This window comes from Mustelus asterias, chromosome 19 (assembly GCF_964213995.1).
Source record: "Mustelus asterias chromosome 19, sMusAst1.hap1.1, whole genome shotgun sequence".
NCBI lineage: Eukaryota > Metazoa > Chordata > Chondrichthyes > Carcharhiniformes > Triakidae > Mustelus > Mustelus asterias.
The window spans coordinates 58493356-58515935 of NC_135819.1; the positions used below are offsets into that span (position 1 = coordinate 58493356).

Consider the following 22580-nt stretch of genomic DNA (forward strand, 5'->3'; position numbering starts at 1 on the left):
CATTCTGCAACGGGCTGCTGTTCTTCATGATGATCCTTCTTGCTGCTGTGGGAGCCTTTCAACACCAGGATCTCGACAATAATGCTTCTTTGTAAGAAAATATTGTTCAACATGCAGCACACAACCTTAACTGTAGTCAAAATAGACTGCAGATGATACGCAGATCAATCCATGCACCTTCAATGTGCCAGTGATGCTGCACTATTACCCTGGTACATGAATGAATCTTACTGTGCAATTGCTTACATTGTGTCCTAGGACAACACATTAGTGTCAAATGAGCCACATTTGTAAAGGATAGACTAGATCTCCTAGCTGCCACCTCAAATCTTGTCTTTCTGAATCCTAGTGTGCAACGAATTGCTTTAAAATCGTAGAATCCCTACAATGCAAAAGGATGCCATTCAGTCCATCAAGTCTGCACCGACCACAATCCCACCCAGGCCATATTCCCGTAACCCCATGTATTTATCCTGCTAATCCCCCTGACACTAGAATCAATTTAGCACAACCAGTCTAATCCGCAAATCTTTCGGACTGTGGGAGGAAACTGGAGCACTCGGAGGAAACCCACGCAGACACGGGGAGAATGTGCAAACTCCACGCAGACGGTGACCCAAGGCCGGAATTGAACCCAAGTCCCTGGCGCTGTGAGGCAGCTAACTACTGTGCCACCCCAAAATGAAGGTATTATCACAGCTCCCAGGAAAGTGGGCATTCACTTGCGTAATAGGATGCTGCTGGTCAGGAATAAGATATAAAAAGATTTTGATGTTTGATTTTGAAGTAGATAGTGACAGTGAGCAAGGGAGCATATAGGCCGGATGATGCAACTGTGACTCCTTTGAGAATCCTTACCCTCAAAAATTTCAATGCTTGCTCTTGCTGCTGCTGGGGAATGAGATTAAAATGTCTACTCTAAACAACAATGCAGTTGTGACACAACTGCCACTGTGTACAAAAGGTTGCAAAATATTAGTGATGTAGGTCCATCTCCAACACATGACATAACTCAGTGATGGCCTCCTTTGTAAAACAGAACCTAGAGACACTGCCCTTCTAACAAATGCCAGCCTGGGCTTGATTGCCTGTATATTCATCACATTAGTGAGTGGGGTATCTTGTACATTTGGTGCTACTGGACATTGGAAGAGGAGGAGGAGGGATAAGCGAAGAGCAAATATAAGACAATTCCCCTAGGAATTCCCCTAATGTGAAATGGGGAAAATTTAAAACTACAAAGGACCCAAAGGCAGATATCAATGCAGTTAACAACAACAAGAAAAACCTCTAAATATGATGAGAAGTTTTAAACTGATGTCATTTCTCTTGTGTTTTTTTTCCTTAGACATCCAATTTATGCCAGGTAAAAGAAGAACCAACACAAATTAAATAGAAATGGTGGAAAACAGGGTATATGGTCTCACAATGACTTTTCTCACCTTATTTGCAAGGAACTGCTCCAAAATGGGCAGTAATGTTTTGTAGTAAACATGAAGCTCAAAATGAGGTGGGTGAAAAATTGGATGAAGATTCAAAGTGAATAAAGCTCAACCCAATGTACGGATCAAGTCCAGCCAACTAACATGTATAAATGAGGCGGAATTGGGAAAATGAAGACCAGATTGTTTAAATACAAGAAGAACAATTTCTCCATGTTTCAGGTATGCATTAAGGGAATTATAAAATTAATAAAGGCTTTAAGATCTTTTTAAATTTTCACCACTAAATATTCACTTATGAACAAGAAAAGAAAATTTACACAGATGGCTGAAAACAAAAAGGTCTGAAATCTTTTTGACAGGAAATCATGCAATTATAGTACTTTTTCTAATCTGTAGTAAATGCAAATGCTTCTAGGCCACTTCAAATGAGGTGGAATTAATAGTGTTCAAGTGGGTAGAAATATTAGATTTCTCTTTTACTGTCTATTACCATCAAGACTGTGGGCCAATGCATTATATCTAATCACCAAAGTGACCTTGGCATTTCAGCATTCAGTGCCATTAATGCTAGTAATACAAGATGATGTCCATACCAATAGCAGAACTTGACCTTGCTGTATGATGTACATGCAACGTGAGGCAAAGGACTACAGCAATGCTTTCCAAACTATTCTCCAACGTGGCCGATTTTAACTTGCCACCACCTTCTCAAGGACAATTAGGGTAACAAATGTTAGCCTTGCCAGCAATGCCCAGATCCCTTGTCCAAGGATCTGCCTAGCAGCAAGAGTAGCAAGAATTTAAAAGGCCTGAAAAGTAGAAATCTGCCTAGCAACATAATACAATAAGAAGTCTCACAACACCAGGTTAAAGTCCAACAAGTTTATTTGGTAGCAAAAGCCACTAGCTTTCGGAGCGCTGCTCCTTCATCAGGTGAGTGGGATTTCAGTTCACAAACAGGGCATATAAAGACACAAACTCAATTTACAAAATAATGGTTGGAATGCGAGTCTTTACAGGTAATCAAGTCTTAAAGGTACAGACAATGTGAATGGAGAGAGGGTTAAGCACAGGTTGAAGAGATGTGTATTGCCTCCAGCCAGGACAGTTAGTGAGATTTTGCAAGCCCAGGCAAGTCGTGGGTGTTACAGATAGTGTGACATGAACCCAAGATCTCGGGTGAGGCCGTCCTCACGTGTGCGGAACTTGGCTATCAGTCTCTGCTCAGCGACTCTGCGTTGTCGTGTGTCGTGAAGGCGGCCTTGGAGAACGCTTACCCAAAGATCAGAGGCCAAATGCCTGTGACCACTGAAGTGTTCCCCAACAGGAAGAGAACACTCTTTGCCTGGTGATTGTCGAGCAGTGTTCATTCATCCGTTGTCGTAGCATCGGCATGGTCTCCCCAATGTACCATGCCTCGGGACATCCTTTCCTGCAGCGTATCAGGTAGACAACGTTGGCCGAGTTGCAAGTGTATGTACCGTGTACCTGGTGGATGGTGTTCTCACGTGAGATGATGGCATCCGTGTCGATGATCCGGCACGTCTTGCAGAGGTTGCTGTGGCAGGGTTGTGTGGTGTCGTGGTCACTGTTCTCCGCGACACCATATGCTACGCTACGACAACGAATGAATGAACACCGCTCGACAATCACTAGGCAAGACTGTTCTCTTCTTGTTGGGGAGCACTTCAGCAGTCACGGGCATTCGGCCTCTGATATTCGGGCAAGCGTTCTCCAAGGCGGCCTTCACGATACATGACGGCGCAGAGTCGCTGAGCAGAAACTGATAGCCAAGTTCCGCACACATGTGGACGGCCTCAACCGGGATATTGGGTTCATGTCACACTATTTGTAATCCCCACAACTTGCCTGGACCTGCAGAGTCTCACTGGCTGTCCTGTCTGGAGACAATACACATCTCTTTAGCCTGTCTTGATGCTCTCTCCACTCACATGGTTTGTATCTTAAAGACTTGATTAGCTGTAAGTATTCGCATTCCAACCATTATTCATGTAAATTGAGTTTGTGTCTTTATATGCCCTGTTTGTGAACAGAATTCCCACTCACCTGAAGGGGCTTAAGGCTCCGAAAGCTTGTGTGGCTTTTGGTCCAACGCCGGCATCTCCGTATCATTCCCCTCAGAAGCAGAGAGGCCAGTCCACACCTCGCAGCCACAAGTCAGTCCAGCACTCACAACCAGAAGGCTAGGACCCATTTCAGAGCTAAAGGGTCCTGGAACATCTTTTATTTCTCAGAGATACTATGGTGCTGTATTTAGAGTCTTAGAGCCAAGACATTGCAGGAAACCTTCGTAAAGGTAGTTCAAATATCTTTACTAATCAGGTAAAGGCGTTTCCCAGACTTGATCAGTCCAATGTAGTGTGGTAACCATAAGCTGGATTTGATTTAAGAGATTTATTTAATTTGGATGTTGTTTTAGAGAGGGAAGTCTTAGTGAGTTCAAGGATCGTAGATATATTTTGGAACAAGAGGTAATTTCTTCATAAACTGTGCATGTTAGTTATTCATGCACTTAAGTGTCGAGTATTGCCATCTTTTCCGTTGTGTATTTGTCTTTTAAGTTAATAAATATTTAATAATTGTTATACAACAACTGGACTGGTTCCTCACTAGGGTTTTAGACAACTCCTCACAATATTCCAAAAAACTATACACCACCAGGAACAGGTGTTTCAAGTTGGGACACCCTTACAGATAACATCAGTGTGGTTTGTGACACTATGAAAGAAAACATTAAAAATCTCTTTAAATATAACATGACTCCTGACAACAGCAAAAAACAATAAAGCAGTACAGTAACATTCAGTATATAATTAAAGTGTGTGTAGTAGATCAACATATAATATAATACATCATATGAAAATCTATGTTTTTAAAAATCTATGTGCTTTGTAAAAATATTACAGGGTATTTTATGTACTCTTGTAGGTTTCAATCAAGTTCTGTATGTCCATTGGTGACAGAAAACTCAGTGAAGCCCCTCTCGCAGCAAACCCCCACAACACATACTGCAATTAGCCCGCCTTCCCCACAACCAAACACCCACACAGGCTCCTTGTCCCAACTCCCCTCCCCCAATTCACCACATGACAGCTCCTTTTCCCAACCCCACTCCCCACAACTCACTCGGCATCCCATTTTCCCAACCACCTTCCTGTACACCCAGCCTGCCAAACCACACCAAATCTCAAGTTCTGCTGCTCCCTCATCCTCCAACTGCCTGCCAAACCCCATGGCTCAGCCAAGTGGCCAGTAGCATAGCATGCCCTCCCAGTGGGATGAGTAGCGGCTTCTACATGCCTGCTCTCAGCCTTTTCATTGGAGGAGAATTTCCAGACTTTGAGTCTCTCTCTCGCTGTCTTCCTTTGACTTTGACCGCATTGGAGGTAGCGACAACAGAGGGAGGCAGAGGTTGGGAAAAACAATTTTAAAGGTGGAATTCTAATATCCAAATGTCAGAATTTCCCAAATGGCCAAAATTTCTCATCCCTGAAAAGTCCTGGCTTGTCTGCTTATGGATAACTTATTAATGCTGAACTGCCAAAAGTTAGTGCTAAACGTGACATAGATATGAATCTGCAAATTTTTTTTCCACTTTACTCCATAGTTCTAGCAGCTTTGTCAGCAACAAGTGACTAATTTCTGGGGTACGGTAACTTTGTTACTCTGTGTTCAAGAAAACAGTTTTTAGACGTGACCAGGGACTTGGGGTTTCCTCTGCATTTGCACCCAGCTACAACTGTAATCTGGACACAAACCCAATTATTTGCCTCAAAAGATCACATAATTATAGATATACATGAATAGCTAGAAACCATCCAAATCCCTCCATGCAAAATAATGACTGCCTACCAAATTGGCAAAAATTGTAAAGCTTCTCACAAGAATAAGAAATAGGGACAGGAAAAAACCCTGTTAACTCCACCATTCAATACAATCATGGTTGATTTTCAGTTCCAACACCAACTTTCCTGTTCCCCATATCCCTCGATTCCTGAAGAGAACAAAAATCTGCCTACCTCACCTTTAAATCTATTTAATGATGGTGGAGAATTCCAAACATTCACAACCTTTTGAATAAACAAATTTCTCCTCATTTCAGTCCGAAAAGATCGACCCCTTATCCTGAGGGGTTTAAGTCACAAGTAGATAGATTTCTGATCAATAAGGGAATTAAGGGTTATGGGGAGCAGGCGGGTAAGTGGAACCAAACCACTATCAGATCAGCCATGATCTTATTGAATGGCGGGGCAGGCTCGAGGGGCTAGATGGCCTACTCCTGCTCCTATTTCTTATGTTCTTATAAGGCTGCACCACAGCTTCTAGATTCACCAGCTAGGGAACACAATGTCTCAGTATCTACCCTGCCAAGCCCATGAATGTTTCAATGAGATTACCTCTCATTCTTTTAAATTCCAGAGAATACAGACTCAATTTACTCAGCTTCTCATTTTTGGACAACTCCCTCAGCATAGGGACCAACCTAGTGAACCTTCGCTGTACTGCCTCCAATGCAAATATATCCTTCCTTAAATACAGAGATTAAAATTGCACATAGCATTCCAAGTGTAGTCTCATCAAAACCCTGGAACAATTGTAGCTAGACTTCCTTCTTTTTGTATGCCAATCCCCTTACAATAAAAGCCAATATGCCATTTGCTTTCCTAATTGTTTGCTGTACCTGTGTGCTAACTTTTGGTGTTCCTTTTTGAGTACACCAACTTCATTTTCTTAAACTTACAACTTATGTGCAGGAATGAGTTGAAACATAAATTTCAAGACTTAATAAAGAAATATACTGTTGAGTTTGATGTTCCCTTAAGCTACCTTGAGTGGGAGATCTGAAACAAATTCCTTCAAAATCTGACCCAGGGCAATCTACCTAACAGTGGCTATTTATCTGATCAGGAGATCAACTGTTAAAACCATCACAGATATACATGATGTACAGTTTGTGATGCCTGTAGTGTTGTTGCCCACTCTCCACGAGGCTTGCAAGTCACTCTCAAACTCTTCAATTCTGCATACAAGAAACCCAGCCTGTCCTTGGATATTGCCACAAAAAAACTTAAATCAACCGCACCTGACCAGCCAAATATTCCACCACTCATATATGTTAAAGGAGAGACTCTGGCATATGTTGAGCACTTCCCATACCTTGGCAGCCACCTCCATCAAAAGGCCACCATTCAGGTTTATTTATTAGTGTCACAAGTCGGCTTACATTAACACTAATGAAGTTACTGTGAAAATCCCCTAGTCGCCACCACAAAGAGATCCAACACAGGATGAACTACGCCAGCTCAACCTTCTACAAACTACGGCAAATGCTTGACCCAAGGACCTCCACAATCAACTAAAGGTTAGGTGTACAAAGCAGTTGTTGTCACCACACTCCTGTACTGCAGTGAGACCTGGACTGTGTATCAACAACACAAAAGCTCTAGAAAGATTCCACCTGCAATACTTCCGCCAGATCCTCCGGAAGATCGTTAAGCAACCTCCTTCCTAAAAGCAGCTCGCCAAGCATTCAGGCAAAAGTCCTTCAAAATCAACTACACTGTGGCCAAATAGCATCTCATCTGGCCAGGTCCTGTTTTCTCAACTCTCAAATGGCCAACATTTCAGAGGAGGGCAAAGAAAACACTTCAAAGAAACTGAAATTCTCCTTGAAGTGTGGCAACATTGACATTAATGACTGAGAGGAGCATGCTATTAATCATTCAAAATGGTGACAATTTGTTCATCAAGTATGTCCAAACACCTTAATAATGAGGCACAGCAGCGATAGAAAAAGAAAAAGAAAGTAAACCCTGAACTCCAAATGCCCTTTCCCCGTGTCCTGCCCCATGTGCCCAAAGATCTGCAGATCAAAAATACACCTGTTCAGTCAGATAAAGACCCATGGGAGGAACCTGCGGCTCTGAGTCGATGTCATCCGCGAATCGAGAGACAGCCAATGACGGTTTCCTTAGGCCCCAGTTCTTTCTGTGATTTATGCCCATATCCACAAATGAAGACAACATTGGATACATTTTCAGGTCCAACTTTTGAGTTGTGCCAAGTTATATATTTTGTAAACTAGTAGATTTCAAAAAAGGCATATTTACCCCTTACAAGATCGACATCTATGAGGTCTGGCTTTACATGGCCAGTTTTCTTTGGTTTGTTCTTCATGCCCTATGGGAAAGAAACACAAACCTAGTAAAAGAACATTTCCTATTTTAACCTGCATATAACAAGCGTGGTAAGGAGTCTGACAACACCAGGTTAAAGTCCAACAGGTTTATTTGGTAGCAAACGCCACTAGCTTTCGGAGCGCTGCTCCTTCGTCAGGCGAGTGGGAGATCTGCTCACAAACAGCAAACAGGGCATATAAAGACACAAACTCAATTTACAGAATAATGAATAATGATTGGAATGCGAGTCTTTACAGCTAATCAAGTCTTAAAGGTACAGACAATGTGAGTGGAGAGAGTATTAAGCACAGGTTAAAGAGATGTGTATTGTCTCCAGACAGAACAGCCAGTGAGATTTTGCAAGTCCAGGCAAGTTGTGGGGGTTACAGATAGTGTGACTACACTATACACACTATCTGTAACTCCCACAACTTGCCTGGACTTGCAAAATCTCACTGGCTGTCCTGTCTGGAGAAATGCACATCTCTGTAACCTGCTCTGTAACCTGCTCTCTCCACTCACATTGTCTGTACCTTTAAGACTTGATTAGCTGTAAAGACTCGCATTCCATTCAGTAAATTGAGTTTGTGTCTTTATATGCCCTGTTTGCTGTCTGTGAGCAGATCTCCCACTCACCTGACGAAGGAGCAGCGCTCCGAAAGCTAGTGGCGTTTGCTACCAAATAAACCTGTTGGACTTTAACCTGGTGTTGTTAGACTCCTTACTTTGTTTACCCCAGTCCAACGCCAGCATCTCCACATTATAACAAGCGTGATCAGAGTCAGAAAACAAAAACACATATTCAATGCAGATCCAAACATACTGTTGCCATTTCAACTGTCCAAAGCAGGACTCTACAGGCATGTAAAATTGATTCTCATCCAAGTGTTAAATCTAACAGGATTAATTGTGTTTGTAACATTTTTGCACCATATTGCAAGCACTGCGCATGGCAAGTATCAATTGCTTGGCTATTACTTGTTGGAGTCAGTTAGCATTAGGGTGGGGAAGTGATTATTTGTTGAATATCTGAGGTGATAATGTCCCTTTGTAGAGCAGCTTCATAAACACGCAACTGAAAGACATTAACCCTCAACTAGCGTGTAAAGAGGGTACTTAGCTATTGTTTACCTTGATGAATGAAAATTATTCATTTGTACAGATCATCTCATTATTTTTGGAAATAACTCTTCCATACCCACCAGCTTTAACTTTACTTCAATCCCATGTAAAATAATAGAAATCAGATGTAAACTTGACCTTTATCTGTAAAACAGGTACTTAAATAATGGCAGTTAACATAGATCATGCCTGACCAAGCTGTTTGACTTCGTTGAGGAAGTTACAATGCATATAGACTCTGATGAATCTTATAACATAGATGTTAAAGACATCCAGAAACTGACAAGTCTGACAAAGTCTCACATGAACTCAACGCATTGGGAGTTCAGGGTAAAGTCTGAGATAATGGATAAGATATTAGTTGAAGGGGTAGAGTGGTACAGTAGAATGAAGTTGGATCTCAAGTGTTAATGCTGGGACATCCAATTACAACAAATTAATTCTAATTTATACCTGTAACTTGGTAATAAGGTTTTGTGGTCCAAAACAGAGTCAGATTCTTAAAGAAAATGACTGCCGAGATGCAAAAGCAGAAAACCTGCCTCCATTTTCATCTCCAGCCATTTTTGGCAGTTTGGGAAAAGGGACAGGCTGAGAACCTGACACACTGCAATTTAGGAACTGCCAGCACCATTATAAAAGTGAACATGAGAACTTCTGTGACTTTTGAGGCACCTTGTTTAGGAAGCACTCCAAAATCACACATGCAGAGTGGAGGTATGAACCATGGATTGAAGACAAGCTAGGGGGTGGGGTGGGGGAAATCTTACCATCGCCGGCTGATGGGCGGGGCAAGCCAGTAAGATCAGGGGAGAGCGGAGAAATCAGGTTGTCGCCCTATTTCTCGCCTCTCGTGATCTTACCGGCACCAGATATCGGCGCGGTCAGCCTTGGCCATTTCATAGAATCATAGAAACCCTACAGTGCAGAAAGAGGCCATCTGGCCCATCGAGTCTGCACCGACCACAATCCCACCCAGGCCCTACCCCCTTATCCCTACACATTTACCCGCTAATCCCTCTAACCTACGCGTCTCAGGACAGTAAGGGGCAATTTTTAGCATGGCCCATCAACCTAACCCGCACATCTTTAGACTGTGGGAGGAAACCGGAGCACCCGGAGGAAACCCACGCAGACACAGGAAGAATGTGCAAACTCCACACAGTGACCCAAGCGGGAATTGAACTCAGGTCCCTGGAGCTGTGAAGCAGCAGTGCTAACCACTGTGCTACCATGCCACCCCTGGCACAATGCTAAATAAATTATTCAAATTTAATTTAAATCTAATATACAGGGCATCAGCAAGCCCACGACTCAATCAGCAGGCGAGAATCACAGCTGGTCCCTAGCAATATGGGCCAGCGGTGGCCTTTCCAAAAGACCTGGAGGCCACTGAGGCTCTCCATAGGAGTGCCAACCTGGCACTGCCAGCTGGGTGGGCACCGCCAAGGGAGCGGAGACCACTACACACTTTGCAGTTGCTATCGGTGGTGGGGAGCACTGCTGCCTGCCACTTTGCATAGCATTCGGTGGGGGGCTTGCGATCGGGGCCCGGCAATAGCTCGGGGGAGCGGGTGTGTCGTGTTTAGGCCACGGAGGCCAGCTGAAAGCAGCAGAGGCTGAGTCATAGGTCTCTTTGCTGTTCAGAGCAGAGAGACCTGCACATGTGCAAAGGTGCCCTCTACTGCTATCAGCCGGTTGCCAGATGATTTAAGCCCGCCCCCTCCCCCTCAGGTAGAAATCAGTTTTCAGGATTTTTTTAATGCACTGAGTGCATAGGATCATGGACTCGCCAAGAAAAATGGATCCAAAACTCTCCTATTTTAATGCTCGTTCTGGACTTTGAATTTTTTTCATCAGAATGGCTCCAAAAAGTATAAAAGGGGAGTAAAAATAGTGCTGCCTCTGTTACAGCTCATCACGAAATGCTTTTGCCCACGTTTGTGTTTAACAAAGTGAGCGATGACTATGTTTTGATCATTTAATAATACAGTTGCCAAGTAGTTACTTCTGAAACTGATAAGATGTCAAATGAAAAAACAGCATTGTAAATGTGGAAAAGTCTTCAGATGCATTTGAACAGATTATTCCTTGGATAACATGCAATTTTGAATGGTACAATATTGAAAAGTTACTCCATTGTGAGATCCAAAGCTAATTCTTTAAACTCTCTCCATTCATTCATCTTTGTGAATCAGATCAGCCAAATGCTTGGCTGTTTGAAAGCCTTTTAACCTGGCCACTTCGGCATTAGCCCATCTCTGCTTCAGTGGCAGGCACAACTCTAGGCCTCCACATCCTCTGAGAGGGGGAAAGAATTCTGCCTGCCAGCACCACCAGGATGAAGGCAGGATCACAATGTCGGGATTGATTCCAACCCCTGCTTCTCACCTCAAAAAGGAAGTTCTGGTCTTCAACTCAGAAATATAATACAAGCTGAACACATTTTCAGATAATGATAACTTATGATAGGAGTGAATTCGAAGAAGGCAACACAGAAATTACAAAATGAATACAAATGTGCAAGCAAAAGGAACAAAAATGGTGGATGAAATGTAATACAAACAAATATAAAATACTGACGAAGGGTCATCCTGACTTGAAACATTGGCTCTATTCTCTTTCCACAGATACTGTCAAACCTGCTGAGATTTTACAGCATTTTCGCTTTGTTTCAGATTCCAACATCCACAGTATTTTGCTTTTATAAATACTGATAGGGAATTAAAAATAAGTAGTACATGCAGTCTGTGATCAGTGTTCAAATAACAATGGATGACATTAGAAGAGATCCAGTGCTGGTAATCTGACAAAGAATCTCCAACTAATGCTAAACAGCAATCAACAAAGTTAATAGAATGTTAATAGAGCACAATAAAGAAGTACACATAATCAAACTGCACAGTTCATCAGACTGCATCTCAAGTATAATTTCCAATTTTTGTCATTAAGACAGAAGGGGGGAATGGAAGCACTGGTAGCAGTGCAGAGATAAGCACGAGAATTATTATCTACTTTAGGCATCTCGATCATGAATGAAGTCTGGAAAATCCTTAAAAGGAAACATCTGAGAAGTTATATGCATAAACAAAATTGTAAACAGTATGGGAAAGCTGGAAAATTATTTAAAGTTAAATTGGAGGAGTGGGACAAGGAAGTTGCAACTTTCTTCTTACAATGAACAACAAATGAAATGGGCAGAAGTAGAAACCTAAATCATGTCAGAACTAATTAGTTGCTGCAATGAGAGACTTCATGATCATTTCAGTTGAAGTAGCTGAAATGGACTTCCTTATCTGTAACTACCTAGTGTCAAGTCACTAAGGCTTGTGACCTAGCAAAAGCTGTACCTGCGCTTCAGTGAACAAGTTTTATGTTCACAACAGATGGTTTGAAATGCTTTTAGGTACGTGGTGATTGCTTATGAAAGATAATAAAAATTTTGGAAACAGCTGGCAATCCTTGCACTTCAGACCAGCTATCCTGGTGTGAAACAGAAAGTGAAGGTTAGCAACGTCAATTGTTTCAGATCCACAAAATATAAACATAAATAGCAGATGATGGTCAAGTGGTATTACAGCTAAACTATTAATCCAGAAACTCAGCTAACGTTCTCGGGATCCGGGTTTGAATACTGCTACGGCAGATGGTGGAATTTGAATTCAATAAAAACAATCTGGAATTAAGAATCTATTAAATACTAAGAATGACCATGAAACCATTGTCGATTGTCAGAAAAACTCATCTGGTTCAGGAATGTCCTTTAGGGAAGGAAATTTGCCATCCTTACTTGGTCTGGCCTACTTGCAACTCCAGAGCCACAGCAATGTGGTTGACTCTCAACTACCCTCCAAGGGCAACCAGGGATGGGCAATAAATGCTGGCCAGCCAGCGATGCCCATCCCACAAATGAATAAAAAAAGGGCATAATTTTTGCTTTCCAGAAAGAATGCACGTAAAAGGCAACAGAAAATTGCTGTAAACAAATAGAGGTGGCCAGTGTCATGGCTATTTACACCATTTCTAGTGCTATATTCACCCTGCTTAATTCAAGCAGTAATTCACACAAAATCCACCAACCCAGAATGGTACTGCAATAAAAATATTGCATATTTATTGGTAATTAAATATAATGGATAATAAGAACAGCTTTGCCAATGAGTCATGAGATGTAAAATCATAGAATTATAAAAAGTTTCGATCACAGAAAGGAGCCACTTGGTTCATTGTGTCTGTACTGAGTTCATGTTCATGAAACTAAATTCATATACCAATTATGAACTGTGATGTACTGGAAATAATTAAGGCTGGAGATTTATTTCTAATGAGGAAATGCAGCGTTTATGTCATCAATTATACATTATGCACATTGGGACACATTATGCTTAAGTCTTTGATAGCAAGATACATGGGATTGAGATTTTCAGGGTATCCTAGTGTTTGCCACCGGAAATGTATAAAGTGCTCTGGCGATTGGCAGCCAGGGGTCTATAAATCTACCTTTGAAAATTAATTACTGTGCTTTTAAATTAGAGGATGTGAAGAGGTGTTAGCCAATGCCAGAAGGCTTCCAAACGTTCTGCAACACTCAGCATCTCACTAGTGAAAATTAAGGTATGTATTTTCCAAGCATAACTTAATAACACGCAGACATTAGTAATGGATGTGTGGTGCAAGACACACTAAATGTAAAAATACCCTGCAATGCAATTCACATCCATGCTTTTAGTAGCTATCCATGTACTCTGTGTAACAAAATAGTAAAGACATTTACTTTATAAATGTATTTATTATCTTGGCACTGGTAGCACATAGAAAAAAAACTTTCATTGAATCCTTTGAATCACACAGCATATATTCAAAAATTGAATTAAAAAAACAGGCCAGAATCCTTAGCACAACTGCCATGGCAGTATATAACACAAAATCATTTCCTGGGGTACTTACCAATTTAATAAACTGTGAAGAGTATAAACAATATTAGAAAGGAGGACAAATAAATAAAAGACTAAGGTGACTATTTACTAACTAATACATTGATAGAAACAGTATGAAGTAGAACTGAAACAGGTAATAAAATATAGGGATGGTACTCAGATAATGAAATGGTCAGCACAATTAAAACATACACACCTGACAGTAGCAACTGAGCACTGGATTAATGGAAGCACCCTAACTTGAATCTAATTTTCGATTGACTATAGTAGTTAACTCTCACGGCTTTTGCATAGAACACTGGGTCCCTGAACAATCCAACAATATAGATGCTCACTGCCCCAACCTTTGAATCAGCAAAAAATCAGTAAGATAAATTCCATGCCATTCCATGAAAATAATTACTCAGTGGTTGATTGTTTAGTAGCCATGAATCCAACTTGAGGTTAAAGGTCTAGAACATCTAACATTTACAAATAGAGGAAAATGCATTAAAACCAAAAATAAAGAACAATTAATAAAACTACAAAATTATTTTTTTAAATGAGGGCAATAAAAATGCAACACAGGAAATATTTCAGAAAACAAAATGTAGTTTTTGGGCTGGGAAATAAGGATATATTTTTCACCCTGCATTTATGTAACTATGAAAATGAGAAATATTAAAATATGTCTGTCATGATCAGCAGTGATGTCATAACAAAGTTTGTGAAGCTGGCCACAACACACTGATTAATCAAAATAGAACCCAAATTTGCATACAGCTTTGCCAACCCAAAATGTGAGATATATATTAGTATTCAAAATAGGCTGACATCTATTTCAGTGATCTTGATCTGAGACCTGAGACAATTTGTACCTCAGATCATTAAACATGTTCTTGGCGGAGGAAAAGAGCATTGTTGACCACAACTGCTGCTCTAAGGTGTGTTCTCTCTACTTCACATGTAAAGAATAATCAAATAAATTTGTATTCCAAAGGAATTAAATGTTGCCCTTACAAAAGAGATGTGAACTGGACATTTTTCTCGTTTCATGATACCATTACAGGATACACAAATGTTTATGGAAATTTTTAATGCTCCCTCCTCATGTTTTTTATTCAGCTGCACTTATAAAGTTATCACATGCTACTGCTGACCATTCTAACACCATAGAAATTTCATTTAGAAATTTAAAATATTTTACCTTGATCTCTCTTTGCTCTACGGATTTTTCCCATATCTGTTGATCATAAGCCCCAATCTGTAACAAAAGAAATCAGTTAAAAATCATTAACAAATTTTTCAAATATGTTGGGCAAAACAGGCAAGTAGATTGCTTGCCAAATAAAGATCCTTGCAACACAAATATAAGACCACAAAAAATTCTATCCCTTCAAATGTTGGGCCAATAGCTGGCATCAAGGCACTTCCTCTTTAACCAATCTACATTAGTAGCTGCCACCTCTATGCGGGGGTTGTCGATCTGTCAGTCCTCAGGAGCCCACCACTGTCCGTAATTGGATGGGACTCCCAGAGGTAACCACTTAATTAACTGCATCCTCAAAAATCACTGTGTTCCAAAATTTAATCAGATTGGACTCAAAATGTTAACTCGTTTCTCTCTCTACAGACATTGCCAGACCTTCTGAATTTTCCCGGAACTTTGGTTTTATTGCAGATCTCCTGCATTCGTAGTATTTTGTTTTTAAAATTAGCTTGAATGTTTTCCATCTCAAGGTACTCATCATAGCTTACCTAGAGCAGTACGGCATAAAGATTGAAACCCTAGATTATTCCAAAAGTGCAAAAGAGACATTAAAAGACAGTGAAACAAATTATCACTGGAGATATAAAAATAGATCAGTAGAGAAAATTTGTCAGATCAATTTTTTTCAATATGTCTTGGTACTGGGTTTCAAATGGGAAAGGAAGAGATGAGAAAAGGAGTGGCAGCAGGGCCCAGCATTTCCTACAGAGCCAGCAACAGGAGCAGCAGTATCAGAGAAAGAGAAGTCAGTGAAGGGATGAGTGAAACTTGTGGACTTTGCTCTGGGTAAACAGTGCAATATTATATGAGGAGGAATATTACATGAGAAGGGATTGAGAACAAGAGAACAAAAACTGAGAACTCTCACTGGAAGAACCAAGGGGCAATGAATAGGAAAGTTTTTGATGTGAGGGCTAGATCATTCACCATAAATTCGTATTGAGGTAAAGAATAAAATAGCACTTAAAAAAGAATAGGATAAATGTTTGAGGAGGAGGAATATATAAACAGATCAGTTGGAGGTTGGGCTAGCAATTTGGGAAACACACTTACAGAAAAGAACAGCAGCGCTGGAATGGGGTGGGGTGGTGTCAAATGGCCTCCCACTGTGCTTTAATATTTATCATTCTACAGCTGAGCTGAGTTCAGGGCAATGAGCCGCCCAACAAGAAGCGCCCCAAACACTGAGTCCAATACCTTTGTACAATCTCAATTCAATTGAGCTCCATCTGGTCTTGACATGTGAAGCCCAAGTACAGATGAGTTCTGCTGAGGCTCCCAGGTCAGACACACAACTGGAATTTAAAGCAGAATCTAAAAGAAAAGAGATGGGATCTTTTTAAAGTGATATCAGCTGGAGAATCTGAGTGTCCTGACTGTGTGCCATGTAGGGGGATTCCAGTTATGTATGGTGAATAGAAACAGATTATACGATTACTATAAATCAATTACAGGTAAAATACTGTTTACTAAGTAAGGCAGGGATTTTCCAGGCCTGCTGTGGTGGGACCCACTGCAGGAGATTCGGCAGCTCACCCAAAAATCCATTAACTTTTGAGAGACTGGATGGGGCCAGAAAATCCAATCCAAACCTATTTATGTAGTTGGTAGTAGTAGATGATCAGTGGGTTATGGCAAAACTGTGGATTAAGAGAAGAATTTCAGTGAGTTGCAAATGAAATCTTAGCTCCTCCCCTGCTTGCTCCTTCCCTATGAATGCTTCCCCACTTCAGTGTCTCATTTGCACACCCTTGATTCCATTACTGCCTGGTCACAAGTTGCCTCTCAGTTATTCTCATGATAATTTCTGGTACAAAAACATGAGCAACAATATTTAACTACAACACCCCAAGGTAAATGTGATAGTATTTGCGGATCTCACATGATCAAACCTCCAGGGATCCTGCCAATCAGCATTGGAAACCCTAATGCTGACTGGTCTGTTTTGCATTTCCAATGTTGGCTATTTTTATTCCTAGATTAGTTACATCACTAAATTCTCCAGAAAAGTTAGTATATGTGATTTTTTTTTAGAGCTTTGATATGGGCGATCTGAAGAACAGGAGATTTTTGTGTCCTTGATAAGACAAGTACATGACAAGAAATATCATCAATAACTGTCCGTCTTTCTCAAACTGTCAAGCCAAGGAGGGATTTTTGAATGTTCAACCGAGACAAGCACCTATTTAGAATAGCAGTCAACTAACAAAGCTATCATGGGATAACTGACAGATGCAGCTCTGGAGAAAGAATTTGGGGAATTCTGATTCAGCTTTCCAACTTCAATATAAATTCTATCTTGAATTTGAACTCTGCCATCCTCTTTGGATAATAACAGGTTTATAGTGTGACGTAATGCTTTGTGGCACAGTGAAAACAAACATGGTGAGGGAATAAATTATTTAAGAAACTAAGTCAGCAGAAAACAACTTCGGTTAAAAAAGGACAGCAACTGGTTTGAACAACAAAAATTTGATGAAACAGCAGTTTATGTTCTCAGTTTGCTAAGGAATGCTTGAACATAAGACATGACAGCAGTACAGTGAAGCATTTTAATCTGCTCCTAGATGAGCTCTGTTGAATCATGGTTAGAGAAAAAAAAAAATCAGCATTTGAAAAAGTTCTAGACAGTTTCCTGAGGGGAGCTGTTCTAATAGAACAGACATCTTTGGGTGCTGTCAGAACTGGAATATAAATGGAAAGTTTGGAACTCGTATCATTTGAGATTAGAAACAAATGTCTTCTGAATGTAGAAAATGGAAAAATAATTACAATTTGACTGCAGAAGATGCAGAAACAAAACAGGAAGCTTAGGCCAGCAATTTATTGTATGCAACAGATATGAATTATAGATTGACATATATTGAAGGAAGAGAAAATTGGAACCTAAAGGATATACGAGGAATATTTTATATCTCAGAAGGACACTACCACAAAAGACATGAGTATACTGTGATGTTAAAGCAATCCTTCATCATTCCAGCAGGGAATGAAGGTTGACCAAATACCGCCGAGAAGGAAACACAAAAACAAAAGAATGTGCTCCTAGGATGAAAAGAAAGCCTAACAGAGAGGCAGACATGCAAAAACAAAGAGGCTGACGAGCTTTAGAAAATAATTCTAAACATCCGTGTTTAACGAGAGTTCATTTTTTCCAAGTAACATCTTTCCACCTTAAGTTTTTTCAAAAAAATGGATACAGATTTCCAGATCTCCCCCTTAATCCAAGCTGCTACCATAACATATTATATACCATATAATATTATATAAATGCCCCAAGAGAAACCCACTAGGCAGATTTAAACCATTCTTTTAAATGTGACCAGACTTAAAAATATTACATACTGATCACAAAACTGCTTCCTCGCACTGCATCTTGTCTAAACAAATCCATGACTCCATAGTAATAACCACTGAGTGATAATCATAATAAAGGTATGTGATCCTATATTCAACTTGCTCTGTCTGACAAACATTTACACAAAAAATATAAAACCTGAAACAGATAACAATTTGATGTCGTTCTAAAGGGAATCTTACATTTAAGCCTGAAGTGATTTTGCAATGGGAAAGCACCGACACTTCAGGAACAGATTCACCAATGATCTGGCTGAGAGGCTATCAAGAGACTTGTCCGTACCAATACTTTCACACAAAATGAGTGCCCAGTATCAATCAAAAATCATGTGTTGTGTCAATGCTTACACAACGAGTTTAAATCACATACTAGTTGAAAAGTTACTGCAAGCTCAGTATCTCAAGATAAAATGAGTCATATATTCCCCATTCATTTGTGCCACTCGGACTCCATACTGATGGCATATGGTAAATATTCATAGAATCCCTACAGTGCAGAAACAGGCCACTTGGCCCGTCGAGTCTGCACCGACCACAATCCCACCCAGGTCCTATCCCCATATCCCTACACATTTACCCGCTAATCCCTCTAACCTACGCATCTCAGGACACTAAGGGGCAATTTTAGCATGGCCAATCAACCTAACCCGCACATCTTTGGACTGTGGGAGGAAACCGGAGCACCCGGAGGAAACCCACGCAGACACGAGGAGAATGTGCAAACTCCACACAGACAGTGATCCAAGCCGGGAATCGAACCCAGGTCCCTGGAGCTGTGAAGCAGCAGTGCTAACCATTGTGCTACCGTGCCACCCCAATTCTAATGAGTTATTTTCTGACATCGCAAATAAATGAAATAGAATCATAAAAGGCATATCATACACCAAAAAAATGATTTCTCTGTTTATTAACATGACACTCTAGAAATTTACTCAAGCAGTAGTCAACCATAATCATTATGGGAAGGTGTGAGGCTGTGAAGTAAATTGTGTGATTAGATCTATGGGAGGTAATAAAAAGTTCTTCCACAGATACCATCATGATATCAGATCATGCATAGCAAGCTACAGGAACTGTAAACACAAGTCAGAACTACTGATTAACTTGCGTCTGTGGTGTGCAACTAAGTCATAGAAAACCAAATCTCATTGGTTCAATTCCCCAGCCAACACCAAGTTAGCTGAAGCAACAACTGATGATTCTGCCTCTGTGGTTGTAGGCTAAGAAAAATCTGCCAAAATCTCCAATTCTGATTGTTTTCCAGTCACTGTTCTGGGAAGTGTACACGTTCCAGCAATGTCTGATTTGGACTTCATTTTAATGCTTTAAACTGCATGAGCTATGGTCTGCTCCAAGACGAAACACCCTCCCAGAACCTACCCTATCAAATCCTCTCTGAGTCATATGTTTCAATAAGATCACCTCATCAGATGTCCTGTATAGCTGGACAACCTGTTGATATTTACTGTGTGATCACTTGGGTAAGGTTGTAGAGACCTCCCTGAGATTCAGGAGCTATGCGTTATCTACACAACAACAATTCTACACATAACTTCAAGGTTCCACAATGGTTAGCACTGCTGCCTCATAGCGCTAGGGACCCAGGTTCAATTCCGGCCTCAGGTGACTGTGTGGAGTTTGCATGTTTTCCATGGGTCTGCGTGGGTTTCCTCCAAGTGCTCCGGTTTCATCCCACAGTCCAATGACATGCGGGTTTGGTTCATTGGCCATGGAGAACTGTCCCCTAGTGTCAGGGGGATTAGCAGGGTAAATACGTGGGGTTACGGGGATAGGCCCTGGGTGGGATTGTTGTCAATGCGAGCTCAATGTGCCAAATAGCCTCCTTCTGCACTGAAGAGATTCTATGATTCTGTTTCAGTAACTAATTCCTTAGATGTGAAATGAACACCCCAGCAAGAGTCAGCACCATTTTGAATTAATTACTGTAAGTATTGCAGAACTGCCTGATAGTGCTCTTCTACAACAATCACTCAGAAAACAGGTTGCCACCAAACATAGTTACAGTAATGGAAAATGTGTTGATTCATATTTGCCGATGGCTGACTAATGTAGCAAGGATATACTGGGGTGAAAAAAAACTTAGTCAACCTAGAAAATAGTCAGAATATTTGCACACAGGATCTAATTGATCAATTTAATTTAAACCAACATTACTGAGTAAACATGCTCCAAGTTGATCCCAGTGCCTGACATGCACGCCACTCAGCATAACTCCAACAACTAAAACTTACATTTATATAACACATCTTTAACATAATAAAGCATCCCACGGGACTATATTGCCACATATTGATATAGACAGTGCTTAGTGTGTGGAGCAGGCCCTGGAAATATAATTCATTTTGGATTCTCTTTAGGCACATGCTTACAATCCAAAGTCCTTGTATGTAAATTTAGCATCTAGTTTAAATAAATGGCATTGAAAAGTTGAGAGAGACAACCTTTGATCACAATAATAAAGCAAAATACTATGGATACTGGAAATCTGAAATAACATAAAATATTGGGAAAACCCAGCAGGTCTGCAAGCATCTGTGGAGAGAGAAACAGAGTTAATGTTTTGAGTCCACATGACTCTTCTCCAGAGTTGAAGAGTGATAGAATGCAATGGATTTTAAGACTAAGGAAGATGCTACTCGTGGCATAAAGGTCAGATAACAGAAAGTGTTAATAATAGAACAAGGGTCAAAGCTCTGTGAAAGCAAAACATGAGAACAAGTTACAGATGACCCTTCTTCCACAAAGCAAAGAAGAGTGCAACGTCGTGCCAAACCAGATATTCATTGAGGTGAGGGTGTAAGGGATGAAACTGAATCCTTGCTGAGCACAGAATTCAGCATCAGAGAGGAGAAAGTCAGAGGGTAAAGTGGATACACAGCAAGTGCTGAGATTAGGAGAAGGAAATTGGGTCAGGGGGACTGGAAGTGGGTGTTTCACTTTGCGGAACATCTTCACTCAGTCCGCAAGCATGATCCCAATCTTCCTGTCACTTGCCATTTCAATTCATCATCTTGCTCTCGTACCTACATTTAAGTCCTTCATCTGTTGCAATCTTCCAATAAAGCCCAATGCAAACTGGAGGAACAGTACCTCATCTTCTGAGCAGTTATTTTACAGCCTTCTGGACTTAACATCGAGTTCAACCATTTCAGACCATGAACTCTGTCTCCATCTTATTCTTCAAAACATTCTAATCCCCCCGACCCCGACCCCTCTCCCCTCACAGGGAGATGCTGTAACTTGTTCTTATGTTTTGCTTTCACAGAGCACTGACCCTTGTTCTGCTATCTGACCTTTATGCCACTGTTAGCACCTTCTACAGTCTTTAACACTCTTATTAACACTCCCTTCAACTTGTGTCCATGACACGTCTGTCCAACTTCTGTCCAATCTCTTATGAGCTCCCATGTATTTATTAGTCACAAGTAGGCTTACATTAACACTGCAATGAAGTTACTGTGAAAATCCCCTAATCACCACACTCCGGCGCCTGTTCAGGTACACTGAGGGAGAATTTAGCATGGCCAATGCACCTAACCAGCACGTCTTTCGGACTGTTCAGGACCCTAGTCTCAGAATCAAATACGTCATTCTCCATCTAAATGAAGAACTCCATCATACTAATGATCTAGACCTTGGTGTACAGGGCACAACTTACAAATTTGAGATCACACAAAACTTGGAAACATTGTAAACTAATTATTATAGCGGCACAGTGGTTAGCACTGCTGCCTCAGTGCCTGGGACCCAGTTTGAGATTGGTTCCAGGAATGCCAGTATCAGGGGTAGATGGGAATGTGGAACTGAACACAGAAATAGATCAGCCATGATTTTATTGAATGGCAGAGCAGACCCAAGGGGCCAAATGGTCTACTTCTGCTCCTATTTCACATGTTTGTATAGACCTCGTATAGAGATCGTATGGAGTTTTTCCAGCAATTTCTGTTTCTTTTTCTGATCATAATCTTGTTTCAGACCATACTGCTGCTGCTATCTCTAAAGATTGTCAAAACAGTAGCACAAATTATTTAACACTGGAGTTCATAGATTATTTTGAATCAGACAAAATGCAGCATGCTGCTTATTTGATCAGAAGTATTGCTGGTTATGATCAGAAGACAAAATTGATGAAAAATACAAACAAGCAGCTGATTGTTTGATTTCAAGCAGCTGAAAGATCAATCTGAATGCCAAAATGTTACAAATGAGCATCACACGTCTAAGATGCTGTTTTTTCTTCCATATAAGC

At 40.7% G+C, this 22580-nt stretch overlaps 1 protein-coding gene across 5 annotated transcripts in view; it reads right to left on the bottom strand.

Annotated features, from left to right (window-relative positions):
* LOC144507971 (protein PHTF2) overlaps positions 1 to 22580 on the bottom strand; it is a 101752-nt gene that overhangs the window by 37663 nt on the left and 41509 nt on the right. For all 5 annotated transcript variants that reach the window (XR_013500183.1, XM_078235595.1, XM_078235594.1 and 2 more), the window contains 2 exons: positions 14891 to 14947; positions 7577 to 7646 (listed from right to left, as the gene is read on the bottom strand). Coding sequence is in view for 3 of the 5 variants with exons in the window: in XM_078235595.1 (XP_078091721.1) it covers positions 7577 to 7646; positions 14891 to 14947 (127 nt within the window). In the remaining 2 variants the exon portion in view is untranslated. The remainder of the gene's footprint in view (positions 1 to 7576; positions 7647 to 14890; positions 14948 to 22580) is intronic.